The 13,458-nt window shown below is 34.7% G+C and overlaps 1 protein-coding gene across 5 annotated transcripts in view; it reads right to left on the bottom strand.

The window, feature by feature from the left end:
- IPO11 (importin 11) overlaps positions 1-13,458 on the bottom strand; it is a 197,946-nt gene that overhangs the window by 87,139 nt on the left and 97,349 nt on the right. For all 5 annotated transcript variants that reach the window (XM_045494369.1, XM_045494363.1, XM_045494376.1 and 2 more), the window contains 2 exons: positions 7,954-8,030; positions 260-339 (listed from right to left, as the gene is read on the bottom strand). In XM_045494369.1, the coding sequence (XP_045350325.1) occupies positions 260-339; positions 7,954-8,030 (157 nt within the window). The remainder of the gene's footprint in view (positions 1-259; positions 340-7,953; positions 8,031-13,458) is intronic.

The following is a 13,458-nucleotide window of genomic DNA, read 5'->3' as shown; positions in this document are numbered from 1 at the left end:
ATAAAGTTTCAGTTAGAACTCTTAAGAAGGAAAAGCTTAGAAAATAAAAATACAGTTCACTGCTTTATTGATTTTTACAGAAATATAAGGATACATTTATCTGCATCCTATCTGCCTTACAGTGCTTACAAAGTTTTTTTTCTCTCTTTAAAGTAATAGAGCGATCTTTAAAATTTGTAAAAGGTACCTCTTGATTTCAAATGAGCAACAATCAAATAACTACATAAATTTTTACAACACAGAAACTACTAAACCATACCTGTAGAAATTCTGTTGATGATAAAAAGATATAACCATTGATGATCTTAAAGCAGGTTCTGAGGTTTTCTGAACTTAGTTCTGCCAATAAATTTATTTGAAAAAGAACAAATTAATTCAATGTTCACAATCAGTTTAAATGAAACAATTTATTTAGAACTAAGTTATATACCCTTCTTTACAAATCTTTTCTGAGTGCTATTCAGACTACTAAGATATAGATAACTATCTAAAAACTGACATCAACCTATACCTGAGTACTTTCCCATACACTTCCACTAGTTAAAGCAATTCAGAAAAAAATATTAAGGACCAGGCTTTTTTTTCCCTTCAGAAAAGAATTATGTAACCAAATGAACCAACCTTTTGTTTCAAACTACATTTCTAGTGCTAGTGCCCTACTTATGGAAAGAGTCCCTGTTACACTCCAAAAACTTAAACCATTTAGATAATTCTCAATCCTTGATCATCTTCAAATCTCCTCCCCTGTAAGAACTTACACATAAAAGATGTTCTTAAAATGTAACTACCAGGGGCACCTGGGTGACTTAGTCCATTAAGCGTCTAACTCTTGATTTCAGTTCAGGTCATGATCTCAGTTAATGGGTTCAAGCCCGACATTGGACTCCACACTGATGGCATGGAGGCTGCTTGGATTCTCTCTCTCCCCCGCTCTCAGTCCCTACCCTGCTGATGCAAGCTCTCTCTCTCAAAATAAATAAACTTAAAAAACTGTAACTACCAGAATAGCACAAGGATACTGTGTTTTAGCTATTCGAGTAGAAAGCTATTTTATTAAAATTGTATATCATCAAATGTTCATAGTGTTATTTTACATCTTAACACGTATAATACAAAAGACTACAGATCTTATGTATATAATTATACAGATCAAAACATGACCCCAAAATCTACATTTAACATCTGCCATTCTTTGTTGCTAATATTTTCAAAATTCTACTTACAATACAATTAAACAAGATTTTTTTTCTGACAAAATATTGGCCTAGGCTCTGTCACTCAATTAATTCCCATCCTAGCAAAGTGAGAAGACATTCTATTTGGATGAGAACTTCCCATGTACTTTCAAAAGTATCGGACCATCTTACTTCCAGCTCAAAACGTCTTTTAAAGGCACATTCAGTACATACTTTAGAATTCAACAGACCAGTTTAAAATGAAAAAAGTGGAAGGGACAGAGATGGATGAAATTGTTACCATACTAATGAAAAGACATAGAAATAATAAAAGCTATCATCTAAATATTTTTCACGTAAGATGACAAAATCTCTGGATAAAGGAGCAGGCCTTTATACTGGATAAAGCTGTTTTGTTTTGTTTTTTTTAAGTTTATTTATTTTGAGAGACAGAACGTGGGAGCAGAGGAGGGGCATAGAGAGAGGGAGAGAGAGAACCCCAAGCAGTCTGTGAGCTATCAACACAGAGCCCAACATGGGGCTCGAACTCACAAACGGTGAAATTATGAACTGAGCTAAAACCTAGAGTTGGACGCTTAAGCGACTGAGCCACTCAAGGCACCCCTGGATAAAATAATTCTTACAAGAAATTCATTGTCTTTTTCTCAAGGAGAAAGTCAAGTCTGGACTTGGGCACACTGTTTAGCAGACCAACACTGAAAAAGAGATGGGCAATGATTAGAAGTAAGGCAGAAGGGTCTTGCTTAAATAAGAGCTTAAAAAGGCCACAATACAGGCACATCAGGGAATGTAATTTCTATATCACTGACGTCTAAAATCTTATCAATATATACGATGAAGGGAACAATATTTAAGAAGGAATAATTTCCAAAACCACAGTGTCCATTTCTTCTTGCAGACACTTTAAACACTATTCCTGGGTGCATCTAGAGAGGCAAAAACTCCAGTGACTAGTTCACTTCATACTGTTTTCCATGCCTCTATCATGCCAAGGTTAGCTGTGACTGAATTTTCTAGGATATGCTATTATCAGCAAGTATTAAATACTGACATTAAAAATACACTTAAAATTAATAAATTTATCTAGTTTAAAGTATAATGAATGTTATTCATTATATCCATGAGTTCCTACGGACACTCCGAAGAAAAATTACTGTCCAGTCTAATATCAGAAGGAGCTATGCTTTAAGGCGCGTGGGTGGCTCAGTCGGTTAAGCATCCAACTCTTGCTTTCAGCTCAGGTCACAATCTCATGGTTTGTGAGTTCGAGCCTCGCGTCAGGCTCTGTGCTCACCGTGTCGGAGCCGATTTCAGATCCTCCGTCTCCCCCTTTCTAGCCCTCTCCCACTGCTCTTTCCCTCCCTCACTCTCAAAAATAAAGGTTAAAAAAAATTTTTTTAATTAAAAAAAAGAGCCATACTTCAACCATGCAAGAGAGATTTATTTTATTTGTTTTATTTTATATATATAGAGAGAGCACACCCGAGCAGGAGAGAGGAGCAAATGGAGAGAGAAAATCCCAAGCAGGGCTCAATCCCAAGACTTTGGGATTATGACCTGAGCTGAAATCAAGAGTTGGAAACTCAACCGACTGAGTCACCCAGGTGCCCTGTATTTACTTTCAGACCCTGTGAATAATTTAAATCAAATGCTATCAAGCAGGGGCTACTGCCCTCCCAGGAGATACAAGGCAAGGGCTGGAAACTCTGGTTGTTACAACTGTCTAGTGGAATGAGGTTAAGGAGGCAATTAAGCTTCCTACAATGCACAGGACAGCACCTCAGAGCAAAAAATGACCTGACCCAAAATGTCAACAGTGTCCACACTGAAAACGCCTAACTTAAGTGGTCAAGTGTTTCTTTCATAGCTTGTGAATGAAATCAGAGGGCAAATCTCTGACCCATAGTATCTAATTGTGCTATGTCCATGTATGATTTGTATCTATTAGTCTAATTATAATTTATACTCTGCAAATCCTTTTTTTTTACCCCCCTATTCTTTTGCTCCTGTAATCTGCAGCTTCATGTTATGTTTTATTTATTTTCTTAAAGTCTCTGTAATAGGACAAAGAGAAATTATTGAATAATGTTTAAAAAATTGAGAAAACTCTAACCATACTACTTAATGTTTATGTTTGGAAATGTGACTATCACAATTTCTTTTTATTTCAAGTTCTGATAATATATGAGGGCTAAAATGTGTAAAAGAGCCTACATTATCATGATGTTAGAGAGGGAAAAGTCCCTTCCAAATTAGAGAGCAAGTTACCAGCAGAAAAATTTGATGGGTCAAGGAACATTAGTTTGACATTTATGGTAACATGGACAAGAGCCAGTCAGATATGTATCTTGTAAGTAATGAGAATACTAAGTAAGTTAACACTATAAAATAGATTTAAAGGATTTTAAAAACAAGCCTTTAGAACTACATTATCTGAATTACTTTTAATTATAGCCTCTGGTTCTACTTTAAATTCCTCTGATTCTACATATATTTAGGAAAAAGGATATAGAATGAATTTTAGCCCTGGATTTATTCACACTTAATTAACTTATTTAACTTAATTTTAGCCCTGGATTTATTCACACTTAATTAACTTATTTAACTTAATTAACTTAATTAACATATCTTAAAAACCATGAACTTAAACATCTAATAATATTCAATATTGTTGGTTTTATGGATTTTAAACGAAAATGAGAAAATTCCTGTCAATAGCTTTATTTCTACTTATAAAAATATAATAGCTATCATATTGACTAAGTAACTTTTTAAAAATCACAGATATTGGAGCACCTGGGTGGCTCAGTCAGTTGAGCGTCCGACTTTGGCTCAGGTCATGATCTCGCAGTTTGTGAGTTCGAGCCCCGCACTGAGCTCTGTGCTGACAGCTCGGAGACTGGAGCCTGCTTCAGATTCTGTGTCTCCCTCTCTCTGCCCCTTCCCCGCTCATGCTCTGTCTCGCTCTGTCTCTCAAAGATGAATAAACGTTAAAAAAAATTTTTTTTAAATAAATAAAAATCACAAATATAAAAAGAAAGAATGTGTTTTCAGTGATAAGATAAGCAAGTTTTCTTTTGATCTGTATTCTTAAATGATTAAAATTAATACTCTGGTTGGACTTCAAAGTAAATTTTAAACCTCATATAAAAGAATGTATATGCAAAATGCTGTATGTGGAAATTAGTTTTACAATACTCAAAAAAAAAGTTAACACTGATGTCAAGGTTACTAAACGTGTAAACATGATTTCTTCATATTACCAAACCAAACATACATACCATAATACATAAAACAAATTACACATGTTTGCTTTCAAAGAGAAAAGCAGGGAATAAACTAATTCAAAAGCATGTATATCATCTATGTTCACTGCTACTATCTGTAAAATACAGAATTTTTAAAACTTTTGAAAATTAAAAATGTTTACATCAAATATCAGTATCACAAGGATGAAATCTCACTAGTTCTTTTTTAAACAATGTTTACTCATTTTCAGAGAGAGGGCGTGCGTTTGTGGGGGAGGAACAGAGAGTGCATGTATGAGTACTCGTGGTGGGTGGGGGAGAGCAACAGGCAGAGAGAGGGAGAGGGAGAGGGAGAGGGAGAGGGAGAGGCAGAGGGAGAGGGAGGGGCAGAGGGAGAGGCAGAGGGAGGGGCAGAGAGAGGGAGGGAGGGAGGGGCAGAGAGAGAGAGAGAGAGAGAGAGAGAGAATATCCCAAGAAGGCTCAGTGCTGTCAGCACTGAGCTCAAGGCAGGGCTTGATCTCACCAATAGTGAGATCATGATCTGAGCTGAAATCAAGAGTCAGATGCTTAACGCCTAAGCCACCCAGGTGCTCTACAATTTCACTAGTTTTTGATCCAGTTAAGTAACAAATCCTAAAAAGGTTGGTTAGCTTTTCTTTCAAAATAACAGTAATATTAACAGTAACACATATAATTGCAAAATACTTAACTAATCTTTAGTATGTGCCAGAGAATGTTCTTAACACATAGAAGTCCTTACTGATTTGGAAAGACTATGCATCAACTACAAAGCTTTCTATGGTAAACTGTACCCTCGTGTTTACCTAAATCTACACTCAAAATACTGTCATAAAATCACAGTAGGGTTAGTTGATGCTTTTATGTCTCTTTTTCCAGTGTACCAACCCTTCTCCTGCTATACTGTAAAGGTCAGGTATGCTGAATTTGGGGTCAAAGAACACAGGTAAAGTGAAATCACTGTGACTATCCACTTTGTCATGAACAGGAGTCAGCCATTTTTACTTAGGAAGATATCCATAAAGGAAAATGTCTGAATCCTGTTCATGACAACGTTGATAATGGCTCCAGTTGAGGTTTCTATTCCTCGGTCAAATATAAAGAACAACTGCGGATTACCCAGAATGGCACTGTATGTGGTCTCCAAGTTAGGTAGAATAGAACTAAAAGGCCTCTGCCAGAGTTAAGGGAAATGAAAGGATATTTCCCACTCTATTTCTCTGTGGTGTCTTAAAGACAGACACAACTTTTCTTACAAGACTAGCAATAAGTGGTCTATTGGCACAGTCTTCATCTTTGGGAATTTTTTCAACATTTTTATAAGGACACTTTATGATAAATGGCAAGTGGCTCTTTAATGGAAAACAATGGGTATTTTGGTATTATCTGAGATTTATATGAAGAACAGGATAACAGAAGATCTCAGAAAAAACACAAAGGACTAATTATATTATCTGCCCACTAATACCACCCAGCAAATGAGATGTTTTCTAATCAGTTTTAATAGTGTTTTAATCCACATTTGTCGATACTTTCAAAAAGTTTATCTACTTTTCCAGTGCATCACTGTACCTCAATAATATTTCTGCCTCTAATAAAACTGCTCACTACAAATAAGTTCCCAGAAAAAACTCTTCAGATATTGCCATAAATGCCCTCTCCTGACAATATTCAGTTAGTGTATACAAAGTTCTAATGAAGGAATTAAAGATGCTTGAAGAATACTATGAATGGATACTATGAATGGAAAACATTTTTTACATTTTATAAATAAATGATACTATCTTACAGACTGGAAAAGAATCAGAAAGGCGACTAAATAGCACCGTATACAATCCTTGTATTACTCCATGAGTTGATGTGGATGAAACGCGACTGTATTATGCTAACTGAAGTCAGTCAGTCAGAGAAAGACAAATATCATATGATTCCACTCACATGTGGAATTTAAGAAAAAATACAGATGATATGTGGGGAAGGGAAGGAAAAATAAAATAAGATAAAAACAGAGAGGCAAACCCTAAAAGACTCTTAAATACAGAAAACTGAGCGTTGCTGGAGGGGAGATGAGTGGGCAGATGGTCTAGACGGGTGATGGGCATTAAGGTCGGCAGTTGTGACAAGCACCAAGTGTCATATGTAAGTGATGAATCACTAAATTCTACTCCTGAAACCAATAGTACACCAAATGTTAACTAACCTGAATTTAAATGAAATCTTGGAAAGAAAAAAAATGTGAATCTCCAAGGATAAAATCCCTCACGAAGTAAAATCTCCATAAACAATTATTCATTTTTTCAATGTAAAATACTACATACTTGTGAATGGTAGTGATATCTAACAGAAAAGTATTTATTTCCTTGAGAATTATCATCATAATCCATGTTCAGATTGAAAAACAAAACAACAATTAGATCTCATCCAAGGTGGCTGAAAGAAACTAATAAGGCCCCATTCCTTGCAGAGTGTCCAGTTCCCCTATCCCATGTGCCACAAGTGATGCTCCAGGAACATCAAGCTTCGGGATAGGGTGCCTGGGTGCTCAGTTAGTTAAGCATCCAACTCTTGATTTCGACTCAGGTCATGATCTCACTGTTTGTGAGCTAGAGCCCCATGTCTGGCTCTGCACCGACAGCTCAGAGCCTGCTCAGGATTCTCTCTCTCCCTCTCATTCTGCCCCTCCCCTGCTCGCATGCTCTCTCTCTCACAAAATAAACTTTAAAAGACAAAAAGAACACTAAGCTTCATGATGTCACATCTCTATACATAAGTAACACATCAACAAACAATAAATATGATTTGCCAGTAGTTAACAGTCTTCACATTGTTGCTTCCTTAGGCTAAATTAGAAACACGTATGGGGGCACCTGGGTGGCTCAGTCAGTTAAGCATCCAACTCTTGGTTTCAGCTCAGGTCATGATCTCACGGTTCATGAGTTCAAGCCCCACACTGGGCTCTGTGCTGGAAGCCGGGAGCCTGCTTGAGATTCTGTTTCTCCCTGTCTCTGCCCTCCCTAACTCACACTGTCTCTCTCTCAAAATAAATTTAAAAATTAAAAAAAAGAAAAAAAGTATGTACAGAGCTCATTTGTGATAGCATAAATCTGATAGCATAAAATCACTTTGTAAAACAAACTGGATGAAACCACGGTATACAGATGCAGCTTTATAATATTGTCTTTTAAATACTTTATAGAATCTGCTATGAAACACAGAAATTGTAACAAAGTTAAAACTAAACACAGAATTAGATTTCCAAGAAGACTTTTTTTAGTTAGTGATTTAGTAAATTTAGTGTTCACTCTTCACAAAGTAGAAATGGTTTTACAAAGTTATATAGGAAAAAAAATCCACAAACTATTAAAACACTATTAAACTTGTGAGTATCAGGGACTTGTGTAAAATGGAAGGTATAATTTAAAGTCACCCAATAAGGCCCCAAAGGAGGGCTGCATTCAAAAACAGTATTAAGTTTACATTTTAATACATACCAAGAAGGGGGGACATATTCTGAAATATGCGAAGCAACTCCGGTGTAACACATGGGCTGTTTTCCAAAGTCACTAACCTAGGAAGAAAAAACAAATAGCTGAATCTCTTTCTATAGTCATTAAGCTCTTAACAATACAACTTACTAAAAAATTGTCCCATCTAAAGGAAGAAAGAAAAATGAACAATACAGCAAGTTACAAAAGTTATCTTTCTATATCAAATGAAAAACGTATCTACAAATCGCACATTATTATTTTCTATATACACAGCAAAAATAGTAAGGGAAGTAACTACATATTAAAATATTTACAACTACAAAACGTCTTTACGATAAAATTTTAATGATACAGCAAAAGCATGATTATTATGGAATGGTCAAGGAAACATAAAATTGTCTTGTTCTTTTTATATTGTTCTGTCACATGTAACTGATGTGCCCTTTCAACAAGACACTGGGCAATATGAAAGAATAAATCTATAAAAAATAAAATATATATGGGTCGCGGTTTATCACAGAAGTGTGCATTTGGTTTACCTCCTCACCCCTCACCCAAAGAAGTTAAAGGAGAAAAAAAAACCATGATTGTCACAATAGTTGCAAGAAAGGAGTAGGAGGGGATCCTATTCAAAATCTAACATTCATTATAAAACGCTTATCCTATTACAAACAGAAAGTAAATCCTTAATCTGGTAAGAGAGGACCTATCCAACACTCAAAGAAAACACACCTAATGATATGTTGAAGCCATTCTCTGGAAAAACAGAATCACATCTCAAACAATTTCTTCTATTACCTTGCCTGCCTTCCCATCTACTGAGTGTATATATGGATGGTTCCTCACATGATATGCCAACTAAGTTAATAAGACACAAGGGTGAGAGGAGAAAGTTAAATAGGCTTTATTTACAACAGGTGTGACAGACAGAAAAGAGACGCAAGAATTCATAAAGTATTTTAACCACTAAGAGACTTCAACAAGGCTGCTGTAAATATCAATACACTGCATACAAAAATGAACTCAGTTTCTACACTCAAAACAAATACTTAAGATTTAAATAGATGTTGGGGCACCTGGGTGCCTTAGTCGGTTGAGTGTCCGACTCTTGCTTTCAGCTGGGGTCATGATCTCCCAGTTTTGGGAGTTTGAGCCCTATGTCGGGCTCTGTGCTGGCAGCGCAGAGCCTGCTTGGGATTCTCTCTCTCCCTCTCTCTGACTCTCCCCCACTTACAAGATCTCTCTCTCAAATAAAGTAAAACTTAAAAACAAAATAAAAATATTTAAATAGATGTTATTATAAGAAACACTAATACAAAAATCTAGCATCATAATGATGTCAATTCTCTCCCCCACTTACAACGTTTCTGTCTCTCTCAAATAAAACTTAGAAACAAAGTATTTAAATAGATGTTATTTTAAGAATCACTGATACAAAAATCTAGCATCATAATGATGTCAATTCTCTCTAAACTGTTATAGAGAATCAATAAAACTTCAACTCTCCATAGACTTTCTCCTAGAAATTAGGAAAGTGGATTCTAAAATGATTTAGAAGGCAAAGGACCAAGAATAAACAAGAAATTTATCAAGAAAAAAAACATATGGCGGGGGGCGGGGGGGAACACTTGCTTTATGACTCACTCTAAAACTAATGTATTTAATATCATAAAAAGAATACCACAAGAAACAAACCCACTCATTTATGACAGAGGTGGTTCCGAGGTTAAGAAAGGTTGGAAAACTCAGGCATTGGTGGGAAGCTACTGGGCCTCTACCTCACACGAAATACAGAAATTAATTCCAGTATTTATATGAGAAGTTTAAGTCTCTATTTTATAAGATGTTAGCAGTACATACTTACAGCTTTAGGTTTAAGAAAGACTACAGAAAAAGATGAATAGGACTACATTAAAGTTAACAATTACTCTATGTCAAAAGGTGTCTCAAAATTGTCAAAATCTAAGTCACATGCTGGGAGAAGATTGTTTCTAATATATATAACTGAAAAGGGAACAGTATTCAAAGGAATATACAAAAGAGGTTAGGAAAAGAAAAACATATAGAACAAACGAACAAGCAATCCAGAGGATACAAAAATTGGCAATAAAATTGACTATTAAAAGTATAAAAAGATATTGAACCCAACCAGTAATCAAATCACAGCCAAAATTACAAATGCAAATTATAAGCAAAACAAGGTACAATTTTACCCCTACCATATTACCAGGATTTTTAGTCTGACCTAATAAATACTGGCAAAGCTATAAAAAAGTGAAAACTCTTGCATACTGCTGACAGGAAGAAGTTGGTATCAAGACTTGGAAAGTAAGTATTATTATCTGAACTAGTGAAATATGTCTATGTGCACACACCTATGACCTCATGAATAAGGTCTCATATATTTGCATACTTATGTACAAAAATGTTCAAGTTGCATTATCTGAACATCCGACAAAATGGCATATGAGTAAATGAACTGTTACATTCACACCATTAAACTCAGCAATATGGATGAATCTTAGAACAGGGAGCTAAAAAAATAAGTTAGAACACCTATTGTAAAATTTATATGAAGGTAAGATACATTGTGTAGAGTCACATACAAACGTGACTGTAAAAACAGCAAGCCACAAGAAAATAAACCAAGGAATGAAAACAAAAAATACTGGTACACCGGCTCATCCCTGCAATGAAAACAGGAGAATCCAACAAACATCCCACACCATGGGCTTCACAGACATTCTTACTCTCCCACAGCTTCACCAGGGTACAGAAAATGGATTTTCATTTTATGTAAGTTATAAATAATTACAAACAATATGACTTCCCTATTACTTTGTATCTATGAATTATTTCACAAATCTTAAATGTCAAAATTAGGAAGAAGAAGGGGGACACAGAAGAAAGCAGCCACCCACAAAATGAAGTACGGGCCACACACACAAGTAGTGGTAGCTTTAGATACTTTACTCTGATCAACAAGAAGAGGATATGATTCCATTTCTCAAGAATAAAATGAAAGAAAAGATTTTTAAAATTCTTTCCTATTCCCCTTTAAAATAAAAATGAAACCGAAAGAAAGACCATAATCCAGTCATGATATTTCAGTGAGAAAACAATTGATGGGCATCTTCTAAATCTCAGAATACATTTGAAGCTCTGTCACTGGGCCCAAAATAAGACTCCATGTGACTCTTTCCCTCCCACTGTCATTATCTTAGTAAAAAGAGCATTCAGGTCATTGTCACTCTCACTACCTACCTATGCTAGCTTCCCAAATACAAGCCATACTATTTTAAAAAGGAAGAAATCTTGGGGCGCCTAGGTGGCTCAGTTGGTTGAGCGTACAATTCTTGGTTTTGGCTCAAGTCATGATCTCACGGTTTGTGGGTTACAGCCCCATGTGGAGCGTGCTTGGGATTCTCTCTCTGGCTATCCCCTGCTCATACTCTCTCAAAATAAATAAACTTAAAAACAAAAAGGCAAAAAAATCTTGCAGAGTTTAAAGTACTTAAAAGTATTATGACATGGCAACCACTCCAAATTAAACAAGTGAATGCTTAGAAAGGAAAGAGAGAAACAAAGTCAAGACACTAATGGAAAGTTAAGGGACAAGTTATGCTGATGAATAATTAGACAAAGTTGTATATACCAACATCTTTAGCTAGAGAAATGTAAATTTTAATGTTACCCCTCTAAATAAAATACAGAAAACAAAGAGCATGAAGTAAAAACACAGGCATAGCAATTCAACAAATAAATATAAGAGCATGAAAATTCTTTTGAGGCAAAGCCTCTCTGGTTAAGTGAAATACAAAATATAAAAATTTTCTCTGTATAGGAGATACAACTAAAGTTCTAATAGAAAAGCTAAAATGTAAAAGTTGAACAAAAAAAGTCAAATCTAAACAAAATAAACCGTATGACAATACTAGTATCAAATAAAATTTAAATGCAAAAGAATTAAAAGGTGAAAAATTAATCAATACATACATATATCAAATGACACTTCATGATAATATTTTAAATTTTAAATACTGTGTTTTATTTGTTAAATTCTTTAAAACAATATAGAAAAATACCAAAACTCTGTGCAGTGAATAATTTTATTTCTAGCATTCAAGTATAAAAAGAAATAGAAATAAAAAGGGACACTGACACAAAGCAAACTAAATAGATATTTTAATTAATCACTGTCAAGATTAAGAAGTGAAACACTGATTTGAACTATACAATCTATTAGTTAGAAAGAATAGATATATATAAAGTCTGCATCTTTAATATCATCACTATTTGAGACTGTTACAAAAAGAGAGCCTCGAGTCATTAAAATTCTTCTTAACTTTTTAAAAATTGTACAAGTGACAGGTTGTATTTACAATGCAATAAATCCAGACCTGAATCATGTACTTTAATATCAGCAAAAAAATAAATGAGGTTGCGTCAAAGAAGACATTAAAAAACTCTAATGCTACTACCAAAATAACAAGACTTAAGGGAAATAGGCCATTACAATGGAAGGCAAATTCATAGCTTTAAATGTTTTAGCACTTAAGAAAAGGTAATGAAGTAACGATTTTTTTATAGCTTTAAAAAAATACACCCAGTTAAGGGTAGGAAGTAGAAAATATGAAGCAGAAATAAAGTAACAAAGGGCAGAAACAGAGAACTCATAAAATGCAACATGTAGTTCTTTCATATTAATAAAAAGAAAAATCTCTAATATACTTTTTTTTTTTTACATCTCCAATTTTTATTGGCAAAGAGAGTAGCCATTTTCATAAAAAGCCTATCAGAAACATCCACCAGCTTTGCCCAATGTATTTTCATTACATTCAGAGTATGCAATACCTGATGCATACTCTATTCTAGTTGGTAAGGCATGTGTTGAACCTAATTATGGTACTGGGCCCAAAGCACAGAATGTTTCTCTTGGTTACCTTTTAATTATCTTGCCAGTTACCTTTTAATTATGAATCCATACTAGCATATAAAGCACTGCTTCTACATCTTTGCCTGACTAATAAATGTACTTTCAAAGAGATAATAAATATACTTTAAAAAGAGATAAATCAAAAATAAGACTACAAGTAACAGAGATAAAGCACATGCCTGTATGGTTTTTTTTTTTATTAGTATCTTAAGGAAGTACCAAAATTAACAGACATGGAAAATCAAAACTAAAGTATGTACAAACAACTAAGACACAACCTGAAAATATCACCAAACTGTGAAGAACTTCCCAGCCACTGCCATGAGTCCATTTCCAGTTCCCTTTTCTACTCAATTTTCAAATCATCCAAAGAATAGTTACCATATCACAGAGATCATTCCAGTATGGAAAAAAACACATTTTTTTAAAATAGTGAATTGGTAAAACACACATGACACTGATACGAAATCAGACAGTATCACAAAATATGGACAAGAGATCTTAAGAGTTCAGGAAAAAATAAAATCTGATAAAATACCACAGAACAATAGAAAAGACTTATATATCAAAAG

This window comes from Leopardus geoffroyi, chromosome A1 (assembly GCF_018350155.1).
Source record: "Leopardus geoffroyi isolate Oge1 chromosome A1, O.geoffroyi_Oge1_pat1.0, whole genome shotgun sequence".
Taxonomy (NCBI): Eukaryota; Metazoa; Chordata; class Mammalia; order Carnivora; family Felidae; genus Leopardus; species Leopardus geoffroyi.
This window is presented reverse-complemented; position numbering and strand designations above follow the sequence as displayed.